The following is a 12,627-nucleotide window of genomic DNA, read 5'->3' on the forward strand; positions in this document are numbered from 1 at the left end:
ATGAGTGCTTATGCAGTTAGAACTACTAGAGCATATGCAACACTTTGCATTTTTTTTTAAAAGTGCTTATTTCTAGAAACAAACAAGAAAATTTAAATCAGAAGGGAAAAAAACTTGCTTTTGAAGAGCAAGTTTTTATAGTGGAAAATGACCTGAAAGGGCTGGGGAGAGGTTTCACAGTATACATAGGGACGGTGTACTTGGTTTAGAAATACTGAGATATTTTGGTTAATGAAGACACACCCTCAGTGAAAACATGAAGGTTTCACTATGATATTAAAAAGCACAACATCCTCACTGAATCTGGCAAATGTGTCAGCATCCTCGGGGCTGGCAAACTCAGCCATTATTCCAACTGACCAAAACCAAATGATTAAAGAGCTGGGCTTCCGTGAAAATACAGGGCAATGACGTCAAAGGTGCCAAAGGAAGATTCCTGACAAGGCTCCTACCACCCTGGGCCAGTTGACTTCAGGGGGCAGGACGGATCTCAGAGGCACCAGGCTAACAGGAAGCCCAAGGCTTCAGAAGGACTGACCAACACCCCTGCCCTCTGATGAATACGGAACGATTTTCCTTACCTGAGAAAGATTATCTGGAGCCTCCAACCACAGGGTTTCCCAAGGTGGGGAAAATAAGCCGGTTCTTAGGAAAGTAAGTACCGATGTCTGCAAGCACCGTGTCTGGCAGCAGGGCAAGGACTCTGTAAGGACGTCGTACTGCTAACTACTGTGACATGCCCGCGCCAGCAAGCACCCAGTGGGGTTCTGAGACACAGATCAACGAGACGGAGAAGTCCTAATCTAAGGAAGCCAGGAGGCCGGTGTGGAAAATAAACCTCTCACACTGCAGCACGGGGGAAGGAACGTATCTGTTCCAGAAGAACAGAGAGAGATGATGTATGAGGTGGATAAAGTAGTGAGTTAAGAATGACAACTTGGCCTCGGAGGGGAAACTTCTATTTAGTTTTTAATTAGCACTGATGTACAAACTGGTTGTCTTTTGTTTTTGTTTTTATAATGTTTTCAATTGCCACTCGGAAGACTGACAAATAACAGTGGACAATGGCAGAGAAGAGACTGATCCTGGGGGGTCTGGCCCCCGCAATCCCTGAGCGGAAAGTCAAGTCTGAAATCTCTCTCTCAGGAGCAACTGTTTGCCTGAGGCAGCAACCGCTCCCTCCCCTTCAAAGGAGAAGCCTAAGAAGACCCCGGCAGGATTCAGGATTCGTGTGGTTAGGGTAACCACAGGTGGTTTGGATTCCATTTCACAGATCCAGAGCAGAAAACTAGATTTCCCCTGGTGCAGAGAGGCCGTAAACTCCACCATCCACTGACCTCCTGCCAATGAGCACGGAGCAATCTGCCCACTTGGGAGATGCAAGTGCAGCAGCCAAGCACGGGGTGAATGATCCCACCTGTGGCAGAGGGAGCAGAGGGAGAACACCTCGAACAATGAGTTCTGGTCTTAATTACTGCACTTCTTGGGAAACAGACATGACAACTCTGAAAGGGCATCTAGGTGACATTCCTTCCCTTTAGATGGGGGCTAGGCAGTGGTGTGCTGGTGAACCAGCGCTCTGGGGAAAAAAAAAAAAAAAGCCCTGATTGTTAGCCTCTGCCAATTCCCATGGTGTAGCTACTCCCACCATGGTTGACGTCCAGTTACCAAAGGTTGAATAACAGCTTACAAAATTCCTATTTAATAATCGGCTCTGGAGAGTCAATAAAACTGGCTCCAGCACTCCAGGAGCTGGATGTGACAGACAAGCCCATCTTTCATGATGAGTTCTCGGCGAGACTAAAGTCTGGGATGACTTATTACCTTCTCTCTAGTAGACCGGTTGGCTGAGTGCTGACTCCAAGGACAAGAGGCCAGTCTTCTCATCAGTGGATGACAGATAAGAAATAAATATGGCTTTAAGAATCCTGCTGTCTTGGACAAAGTAAAATCATGTGAGCCTAACACTAAAGTTAGTAACTTTAGTAAAACCGTCCAGACTTAGAAAGTTCTAGATGCACCTCTTTGGTTACACTTGTTCTCAAGAAACTGAACTTCTCACTTTCATCCCCCTCAAAGAGAACTAAGAGAGGTCCCTCTCCTCCGGAGCAGTCCTGAAATGTCCAGGAGTAAACAAAAAGCCCTCTTCAAAGTGTTTATTAAGAAATGGAAACAAACCAAAAAGTGCTTCAAAAACTGTATTTGCACAAGTTAAAAATAGTTTTTCTCTCAAACACTGGTTTTGAGTTTCTACGTAACATATGTGACGTAGACGTTTCAAGATGAATTGACTATCATGTAAACTTTGCCCGCTAATGAGATGAATAAAAATAAAGGTAAAAAAATCTGTGGGGGGCGGGAGGGGGGAGGGAAGTCCCACGCTGCTTTCAAACTGACACTTCATTGTCGACTTTTTATCCAAGGAAACCAATCTTATCAAAGCCTGCGAGAGGGTTTAAAAGTGAGCTGTTCCATGAACTAAGGTGGAACAGGGCAAGCCAAGAGCCGTGTGAGGGTACCAGTGACAGACGGAAGAATAAGGGCAGGGCTATGAAGCTGAAACGCACACTCTGAGACAGACAGCCAAGCAGGAAATTCTGCCTCACGCGGTTCACGAAGAAGGAACGTTCACAGTCTCTATTTAGACGGTAAAGCTGACAAAGCTGACAATGGGCCCAGGAGCGGATACGGAATTCACTCGTTTACAATTCCCTGAGGAAAGGAATGTGTGAATGGCAGAGGGAGGCAGTGCCGGCCAGAGACAGGAGACAGATGAGAACACCAACAGCGTCTTCTGCAATCCAGGGGAGGAGGCGTAAGCTTCCCCATAAATCCTTGGGACTGAGTACTTGGCTACTGAGAAAAGAAATGTGTCAAGAAATGCACAGAAAGAGCCGAGTCTCACAGGAAGAGAGACAGAGAGGCTGAATTATTACAAGGAGGGGAAGGAATCCATGAGGCAAACAGCGCCAGGAGCAAGAGCCTGGGACAGAGAGATGGCAGTGCAGGGCGCGCGGTGAAAGGCTCTGGGAGCAGAGCACAACAAAACCACCGAGACCAACAGCGTCCCACTGGCTCCCACAACGGCACAGAGATGCACAAAGACACTCTCGTCAGCCAGAATAAACTGCAAACGGCACACGCCAGGGCCCAGGGCTGCTATGGTCGTCGGACTCTAGCAGGAACAAAGGACAAAGTAACACTGCTGGATGTCAGCAGCCTGAGGGCCTGCAGAAACCTAAGTAAGGCCAACGGCCCCTCACCAGCACCCCCAGGGTCATGAGGTTTGAACCCAAGCGCCAAAGTCTCAAGATTTCAGGAGAGAGGCCAATCCGTAGGTGACACAGCAACACCCCAGGAGGGCTGTCATTGTTCTTGATCTTTACCTATACGTGTGACTTTCAAGGTGCTCCTTGTAGAAACACAGAAACACACACACACACATTCCTCCAACCTCCCAATTAGTAGGATGTGGGGTTTCACAATGTGTGAGAGTTGATCCAATTTTGGTTAAGTTTGGGAAGCCCTCCAAATTTGGGTGATCAGCTCACGGAGATGGAGGTCTTTACAAACTGGTCTTAGAAAGGATTCAGGCCTATCCTTGGCTTTGTCCCAGACACCAGGATGGAGTGTGGGCCCGGATGCCAGGCTGCAGGGCTGGTGGGGACACGCAAAGCAGCAGCGAAAACAAGAAACACCCTGCACTTGAACAGAATCAAGGCTGGCAAGTGCTGGATCAAGCGGACAGGGCCTTCTCTGATCCCAATGTGGGGCCTGATTCCGGGACCTTTACATTTACATTTATTCAACCTTTACCATGGCTCCAAAACCGCCCCTCTCTGTCAGGGAGACGCCCTCGCTCAGCTCTGCTAAGTTGGTCAAGCTGGCACCGTGGGCCCCGTCGAGCACCTCGTCATACTGCTCCAGACTCCTCTGGGCTTCCTGGTGGCTTTCGTGCAGCTGGGAAAGCTTGCTTCTTGCCTGTACAATAAAGACATCGTCGGCATCAAGTAGGGTCTAGGAAAAAAGTATTAGGCAACACATTTTTTTCTCCTAACATCCAACCCCGGACGATTCACACTGGTAACTGAATTACCCATCTACAGAGCAGACAATCCCTGTTGCCATGTTTACGAGACTCGAGACCCTTCTGCTGCCCCAGGCAGTCCCTGAGAAAGGCAAGTGGTCAGACATTTGTTGACTCAGAAGGAACTGAAATGGGACAAAATCCAGATTCACAATCTATTCAAAGTGATATTCAGCGGTCACTTTCCTTTGTGGGATTTTATCACCCCATTTGAGCCTCCTTGCTCCTGGAGGAGGCACATGAGGCCAGGGGAAGGAAGGCAATCTGTGACATCAGACAGATCCCAGCTTTATCTTAACTGTCTCGTACGCACTGGTGATCTAACCTCTCTGTTTCCTCTTCTCCAAGATGGAGCACTGGAAATGACGGGTAAAACCCCTCTTGCGGTGTCCAGCAGGGTGGGCCTTAATAAGCAGTAGCTATCATTTTTAATATCATTATCATTATCACTAACATACATTTATGTCTCAGCTCCTATCTGTTTTATAAATTCCAAAGGCTGGGAGGGAAAAGACATAAGATAACCCTACAGGTATTAATTAACAAAAAAGCACAATATATGGTATTAAATCCCCGAGATTTGAGTTTGTGATCAACTTTTGCCAGTAAACTGGCAAAAAGAGCAAAGAGATCGAGTCAGTCAAAAGAAAGGAAGCACAAACACGCATTTAGATATTGCCAAGGTCAAACAAACATCACCCTCACTCTGTAGGTGTGACACTCGAGGGCCAGCAAGGAGGCCTTTGGCCGTTACATACAGGGGAGCAGGAAAAGAGCTCTCCCTCTGCTGGTGGGCAGCGGCCACAGGCCTCAAGGCCTTCACCCCAGAGCAGGACAGGGAGGGGTGCCTGGACAGGGGCCCATGTGGGGCGATGCTCCTGAGAGGATGTGCTGGTCTTTGAACTATCAATACATGGGGACAGAGGGGTGCTGGAAGGTGTCTTGGACTCTGTCCCTCTTGCTTGTACGAGGACCAAGGCTGGGGAGAGCATGTCCTGAACCCAAGGCTCTCTCCAAATGAGTTAACTTGATGTCCTCACCCAGACCCCGCCCGCTCCACGAAAATGATGTGCACTCAGGTGGGGAACTGGAAGGCCGGTGAGGCAAAGCAGACACCACCAGGCCAAAGTCAACACGATGGTGGAACACACGCTGGGGGTGTTCTCAGCACTTCGCCTTCAGGCTGAATGAAGGCTTCCAAGAAGAAAGGGAGGTGGGTGAGAGCAAAGAAAACAACTACTGCGGCGCAGACACCTGGGACCGCCGGTCGCACACCCCTCTGTGACTGCTCTGCTCGTGGCAGCCACCCCACTTGGCAGGAACCCCAGAAACCCCCAGCCACAGCCAGTGGCGGCAGGCCCCGCCCCACCCCCTCGGAGGTACCTGGTTGATCTCGTCCTGCGTGGATTTCAGGGACTTGATGATGGTTTCCAGTTGAACTTTCCCAGCCTGAATGCTCTGCTCCAGCTGCGTCTCCTCCTGCTGCAGGCGGTTCAGCTCAGATTTGGCCCGGTTCAGGTCGTCTTCCTGGGACTTGAGGTCGGATTCCTGAGACTGGATCTGCGTCTTCAGTGAGGAAATCTGAAATGAGATGAAACACGACCTCAAGGAAGAATTCTGGCTCATGTTCTTGAAACAAGCTGACCCAGGGAAGAGGACACCAGCCTGAAAGCCAGACGCCTGGCTTCCTTTACAGGGACCCCTCTCCACACCTGGGACAAGCATAGGCAATCTGTCTGTCCCCTGGGGCTCAATGTCCCCACAAGAGGCCTCAGACCAGGATGTAAGGGTTTTACAGTCTGCTGAAGCTGCAGCCTCCCTTGTTTGTAACAAGCAGCTAAGACACCAGGGGAGGGGAGACACGTGCCCACACCGTGCTGTGGGGCATGGGTCAGAGTGGTGTGCACACACGGGTTCACGCTTATACATGTGACGTGGCGGATGAGACTGAGGTCAGGCCACAAATGCTTGGACACTTTTCCACATGATAGGTTCAACTACTCTATTAAACCAGTAGACGTCTCAGCCTTGAGCTGAGAGGGTCATGGTGAGCTCAGGGAAGTCCGTAAGAAGCCTCCTTCCCCTGCTGGGCTCAGCGGGGAAACAGGGGATGATGACTTACCATCTGGGTCTCATCCTGGCACTTCTGCCTGACGTCGCTCAGCATGTCTCGGAGCTTGGCCTTTTGCTGATCCATTTCGTCGAGGCGGTCTTGGGCGTCCTGTTTCTGAGCTTCCAGCTCTTGCAAACTGCTTGTTTCCCGGTCTAAATCATTTTGCAATTCCTAGGGGAGGGTGGCATGAATTTACTCGAGACTTGTTCACGTGGGGCACGTCCAAGTTAACACTGTCACAGCCTGAGCTGGAGCCCCCAAGATGTCCTACAAAACCGCACACTCCACAGGGAATACCACACACATCTCAGTGTGGCGGCCTCCGCTGAACCTCTCACTAAGTCCCTCAGCAAATATTTACTGATGGCCTAAGAGAGGCCAGGCACCAGGAGAGGGGCTGGGTTCCTGGCAAGAAGAGCTCTCCAGTGACATGTGGTCATCACTGGGGCGGGAAGGGCATCACCCAGACACAAATGAACTGAGACGAACATGGGACAGCATGGGTCAGACTGCCGGTCAGAGTCACGGGGGCATGGGGAGACCATACTGATGCTGCACAGGTGGGCAAGAGCTCAAGGAAGCACCACTTCGATGGACCCAAAGGACGAGCAGGTGGTAGCCAGGCAAAGAGCCAGGAATGTGAAGAGTGGATGGGGCCGCAGAGGACCCCGAAGAGAAGGGGGTGCCGTGCTCCAGCTGGATCAAAGGAAAGCGGGCCGAGAGCACCAGAGGCCGCGCCCCACAGGCCATGCCAAAGAGGGCACTGGCTTCTGCAGCGGGAAGCCCCTGCGGACATCCAAAATGGGAGCAGGACATGATGATTCTCAGCTGCTAAAGCTCCTCCACGTGGGCTGTATCTAACGAGATGACCAGTGCAGGTGTCTTCAGACTCGACTGTTAGACCTCTAGGGAAAGGATCCTAGAGGGGGATGGCGCAAGTGAAAACGTGCAATGTTTGTGATGGCAAAATCTGTCAACAATGCAAATTTCCACAGGCGGAGTTGGCTGGACTTATAGCACAGCCCACCCTGAGGGATCCTCCACCTTGTAACCGAGTTATAATGTGAAATGAACGAGGCATGCAGCAGAGCACACGTGTGAGGCACAGTGGCATTTGTGCAATTAGGAAGGGGGGAATATGCACAGACGTCTCTCCTTACACACACACACACACACGACCTTTCTGGAAGGCCTCATGGGAGCTGATGGACTACACCTCTGGGGGTACAGGGGGGAGCAGGAGGGGTCCATTTTCAACCAGGCGAATGTCTTATGGGATGTCTTACCTACCTGTAAGATAGATAACTAAAGCAGGGATGGGATGGGCGGGGAGAGCATGGCCTATGGGGCTGACAGTGGGGAGGGGACTCAAGCTGGGGCCGAGGGAGAGGTGATGGCAGCCTGGGTGAGGTTGTGGCCATGGGTATCAAAGGAAGGGGCGGACTTGAGGGGACTGTTGGGCGGTCAGGGAGGACAGGAGTGGTGAGGCCAATCCCCAGGGCTGGCCGGGGCTGCTGGTGGCTGACATCATTTCAGAAGAAAACTCGAAGGAGGTGCAGGGTCTCCCTCTCCCTGCTTTGAGGACAAAAAAATCACGGCTCTCTCTCTCCTCTCTCAACAGCCAAAACACACCTCTGAGCTATTCTGGGGGGCTAGGTTCTCTGCTCCCCAGTCTCCTTGCCCCTGACCTTTAAGAACAGATCTCAAGCCGGACAAGTTTGGGAGAGCTAACAATGAATGTTTGATAGGAAGCTAATGGCAGAGTAGGGAATGTGGGCTTGCCACATCTGAGGGAAGGACAAGTGATGGGGGAGGGGGAGACGAAGGAGGAAGGAGGGTCAGGCCCACCGTAGCCATGGAAAATCCCACGGGAAGACGACCTGCCAGCTTCTGGTTAGGAAGAGTGCTGGGGTCAAAGTGGGGGAGGTGTCTGAGCAAAGAGAAGACAGAAAAAACCCAGACAACCTACAGACTCAGAGCAATCCCCACTGGAACGCCAGCCAGCTTCTGACAAGCAGATTCCAAAATTTATAAGGAAATGAAAGGGATCCAGAATAGCCAAAACAGTCTACGGCCATACCACACTGAATGGGCCCGATCTCATCAGAATAGCCAAAACAATCTTGAAAAATACCAGGTTGGAGGACTCACACTTTCCAATGTCAAAACTTACTACAAAGCAACAGTAATCAAGACAGTGTGATAGTGGCATAAGGAAAGACAGAAATCAATGGGATAGAACTGAGAGTTCAGAAATAAATCCACATGTCTATGACCAACTGATTTTTGAAAATGGTGCCAAGACCATTCAGTGGGGGAAAGATTAGTCTCTTCAAGAAATGGTTCTGGGACAACTGGCCCTCCACATGCAAAACAATGAAGTTGGACCCCTACTTCACATATTATGTAAAAATTCACTCAAAATGGATCAAAGACCTAAATGTAACAGCTAAAACTATAAAACTCTTAGAAGAAAATGTGTGGTAAATCTTTGTGACCTTGGATTTGGCAATGGATTCTTGGATATGATACCAAAAGCAAAAGCAAAAAAACGGAATAAATAACTGGAAAATTTTAAACTTCTGTGCTTCAGGGAATTCCCTGGCAGTCCAGTGGTTAGGACTCCTCACTTTCATTGCTGAAGGCCCGGGTACAACCATCAAGGAAGTGAAAAGACAACCCAAAGATGGGGACATAATATTTGCAAATCATTTATCTGATAAGGGAACTTATCTAGAAAATATAAAGAACTCTTACAACTCAGCTATAAAAAGACAAATAACCCAATTTAAAAATGGGCAAAGGATCTGAATTAGCTTTTCTCCAGAGAAAATACACAAATGGCCAATAAGTACGTGAAAAGATGCTCATCAACGTCAGGGACAGCATCAATGAGCTACCACTCCACACCCACTAGGAAGGCTGTAATAAAAAGTGGAAAATATCAAGTGCTGGCGAGGATGTGGAGAAAGTGAGAATGAAAAATGGTACAGCCACTTTGGAAAACAGTCCGGCAACTCCTCAAAGGGTTAAACATACAGTTACCATGTGACCTGCAATTTCACTCTTAAATGTATATATATACACACACACCTAAGAGAAGTGAAATCATATATCCACACAAAAACTTGCACATTAATATTCGCAGTGGCATTACTTGCTATAGCTAAAAAGTAGAAAAACACAAACAACCATCAACTAATGAAGCAATGAATAAAAAACAGCCATACACTGAAGCATTATTCAGTCATAAAAAGGAATGAAGCACTGACACATGCAACAACATGAATGAACCTTGAAAACTACACTGAGTGAAAAGAGGCCAGACTCAAAACGCCACATAGTATGTGATCCCATTGATATGAAATGTCCAGAACAGGAAAATCCAGAGAAAAGAATGTAGATTAGTGGTTGCCAAGGGCTGGGGAAGGACTGGGGATCGCTAATGGGTAGGGGGTTTCTTTTTGGAGTGATGAAAGTGTTCTGCAACTGACTGTGGCGATGGCTGTACAACTCTGTGCATATGCTAAAAACCACTGAATTATACACTTTAAATGGATGAACTGTATAGTATGTGAATTACGTCTCAGTGAAGCTGTTGTTACAAAAACAAAATGAAACAGTAAACCAGGCAAAGATGCTGCAGGTTCTCACTAAGACAGTCGTCATGGAAATGGAGAGATCCCCAGGGCAGGAGGGGGAAGGGGAGGCCTGAGGGGGCTGAAGCTGAAGCTCCCACTGCTTAAAACCAAACATAAACTAACCTGAGGACCAAGGCCTGCTACTCGATGCTGGGCCCTGACCTGCAGCCTGTGCTGGCAGGCATGGCACATGATCTCCTGGCCAAACCCATCTGGGAAAAGACAGCAGGAACCAAAATCAAACCTGGTTTTCACACGGGAACTTTAAAATGTATATAGTGTTCTGTCCCTGACCAAGGAGCTGCCATCACACGACAGCAGAGGCCTGTCCTGGTTGGAGTACACGTGATGCTCCCATGGGACAGGGGCTGGCCTGGCTGGAGCTGGGCCCCCTCCAGCTCTGAGGGGCCATCGGGGCCCACATGGACGCCAGCATCTCAAAGGCTGCAGGAGTGCACTGACAGAGCCCAGTAGCGAGGGTTTCGGGTGGCCTTGCTGAGCCTGCCGCAGACCAGAGGAGAAAGCACCCCCAGACATCACAGTGACCCAACGGCTTTCTTAGAATCACACAGGAGCAGGTGCCAGAGACCCGGTGACTGGTTTCCCTGGAGCCAAAGGACATCACAGCACCCAGATTCCCAGCTTTGGGAATGCAAACCACAGCTCGTGCAGAGTGACCCAGACACAACAGGAGGGAGAACTGCCCAGGGACCCACATGGCCAGCCGGGCCAGGGCCAAGGTGAAAGGGAAGATGAGGCCAGCGCCACCACACCAAACAGCTGAAAGGATGGGGGTGAGGTGATACGGGTGACAGGGAACTGTGTCTGAGGGGTCAGTTCTAGGACATGGGTGGAAATCAGAGGGCTGAGGTGAGAATAAAATGATAGGATGAACATACAAACACCCAGAAAAATAGAGTCACTTCACCTGTGGTCATATAAATGATGCAACTCATTTGAGAAAAAAAAAAACAAAAACAAAACAAAACACGATGATAGAGGCAGGCTGTTCCCTGCCTTCTGATCCAAAACGTTCCAGGGGACCATCTAAGGCCCAACCCCCGATGCCAACGTGTACAGAGTGAGAAGCCAGGAAAGAAGAGCCTGGACACTGCACAGTGTGAACCAATGAGAGTCCCAAAGCATCCACCCTACCCCACCTGCAGATGGCAGCTACGACAGAGGACATTTCCCGCAGCCGGCGGGCAGGCACTGCGTGCCATCTGTCCACTGGGTATCTCATGGAATCCTACAGCCCCTTTGCGGACAGGCTCAGGGGAGGGGGAAAGAGGGCCGCCCAGCACCCCATGAGCCTGACTGAGTCAGGTGCTGCTTCCCCTGGCCTGGCTCAGGTCACTGCCCTAGGAGGTGGCCCAGAAAGAACCAGCCACTTAGGCGGTGCGCACGGCGGCCAGATGCTGCTCTTGGTGCTTGATCCTCACTGCCAGGTAGGAAGACGGAGGCCAGGAGGCTGAGCCACCCATCCACAGTCCCCTGGCCAAGCCGTGGGGGCTGCAGCGCTGACTGCTCAGCCTTGCTCCTCCTTCCCCGGCTCTGAGCTCGGAGCACTCGAAGCCCCACGCAGAGACTGTCAGGCCCAGCGGCACAGCTCAGCCACGCTCTCAGAGCCCCACAGACAACTCGAGTCTCCTCACGACGGCAGAGCCGTCTCTATTCATTCAAACCTGAGACATCTCGGAACCGATGTCTCTTCAAGGGTGCAGCTCCCACGCACTGACCATTTCGCTTCTGGCACAGCCTCCCTCTGCCCAGACGACGAGTGAGTGCTGAGCACATGCCAGACCCCACGCTCCAGCCCAGCGCCCAGGAGAGCAGACCACTCACTACCAACGTCACGCAAGGCCTAGAGATGTTAAGTAACTTGCCCAAGGTCACACAGCTGCTAAGGCGAGCCAGGTTTGAGCCCCAGCAGTCAGACCCCCAGTGTCGCTGTCACCACTACCCACAAGGAGACTCTCCAAGCAGGACTGTCCTGAGAACAGGTTAGAGGTCACTGTCTGAACCTCAAAACTTCAGGCTGAGTGAAAGAAACCAGACACAAAAAGCCGAATGTTGTATGATTCCCTTTATATGAAATGTCCAGAACAGACAAACCCATAGGGACAGAGAGTGGATTCGTGGTTGTCAGGGGCTGGGAGGGGGAATGGGGAGAGACGGCTAATGAGGACGGGGTCTCCTTTTGGGGTGATGGAGATGTTCTGGAACTAGACAGAGGTGGTGGCTAAGCAACACACTGAACATGCTAAACACCACTGAACTGTACACCTTAGAACAGTAGATTTTACGTTATGTGAATTGTACATCTCAATTTTTAAAAAATCCACTACTTATGGTATAGGAAACTAAAAAAAAAATCACTTGGAAGCCCCCAAAAGCTCAAGTTTCCAGTGAGTGCATCAGTGCCCCCCCTTTGCCCTGCTCCACCGTCACTGCTGGGAACTCCCTGCACTGCGTGTGACACCAGGTTGATCCCTCCAAAACCAGCCATGTGCTTACCTGTACTTCATTGGTTTTCTGTCTGATTGCCTCTTCCTTTTCTCTAATGTCTTGTTCCAGTGAGTATTTCTCTCTGTGTGTTTAAAAATAGTTCATGAAAGCACAGATAGAGTGAATGAGTTGACCATTCCCCCAGTATCCCAACTTCTCAAGACCCAATCCCATCCATCCCACAGAAACCCACCCGGGCTGACCCCACTCAGTGGGGGCTGAAGTATAGGAATGCCCCCAGTGACCATCTGCCCTACCTGACCTCCTCCCCTACAAGT

General features: G+C 50.2%; 1 protein-coding gene across 15 annotated transcripts in view; it reads right to left on the minus strand.

Annotated features, from left to right (window-relative positions):
• Nucleotides 1–12,627, minus strand: part of EPS15L1 (epidermal growth factor receptor pathway substrate 15 like 1) — a 101,365-nt gene that overhangs the window by 36,922 nt on the left and 51,816 nt on the right. For 13 of the 15 annotated variants that reach the window (XM_081233614.1, XM_081233624.1, XM_081233626.1 and 10 more), the window contains 4 exons: nucleotides 12,359–12,431; nucleotides 6,210–6,371; nucleotides 5,471–5,668; nucleotides 3,817–3,981 (listed from right to left, as the gene is read on the minus strand). In XM_081233614.1, the coding sequence (XP_081089740.1) occupies nucleotides 3,817–3,981; nucleotides 5,471–5,668; nucleotides 6,210–6,371; nucleotides 12,359–12,431 (598 nt within the window). The remainder of the gene's footprint in view (nucleotides 1–3,816; nucleotides 3,982–5,470; nucleotides 5,669–6,209; nucleotides 6,372–12,358; nucleotides 12,432–12,627) is intronic. The other 2 variants (XM_081233625.1, XM_081233618.1) reach the window with 1 other exon arrangement.

This window comes from Mesoplodon bidens (genome assembly GCF_964165515.1).
Source record: "Mesoplodon bidens genome assembly, chromosome: 4".
Taxonomy (NCBI): domain Eukaryota; kingdom Metazoa; phylum Chordata; class Mammalia; order Artiodactyla; family Ziphiidae; genus Mesoplodon; species Mesoplodon bidens.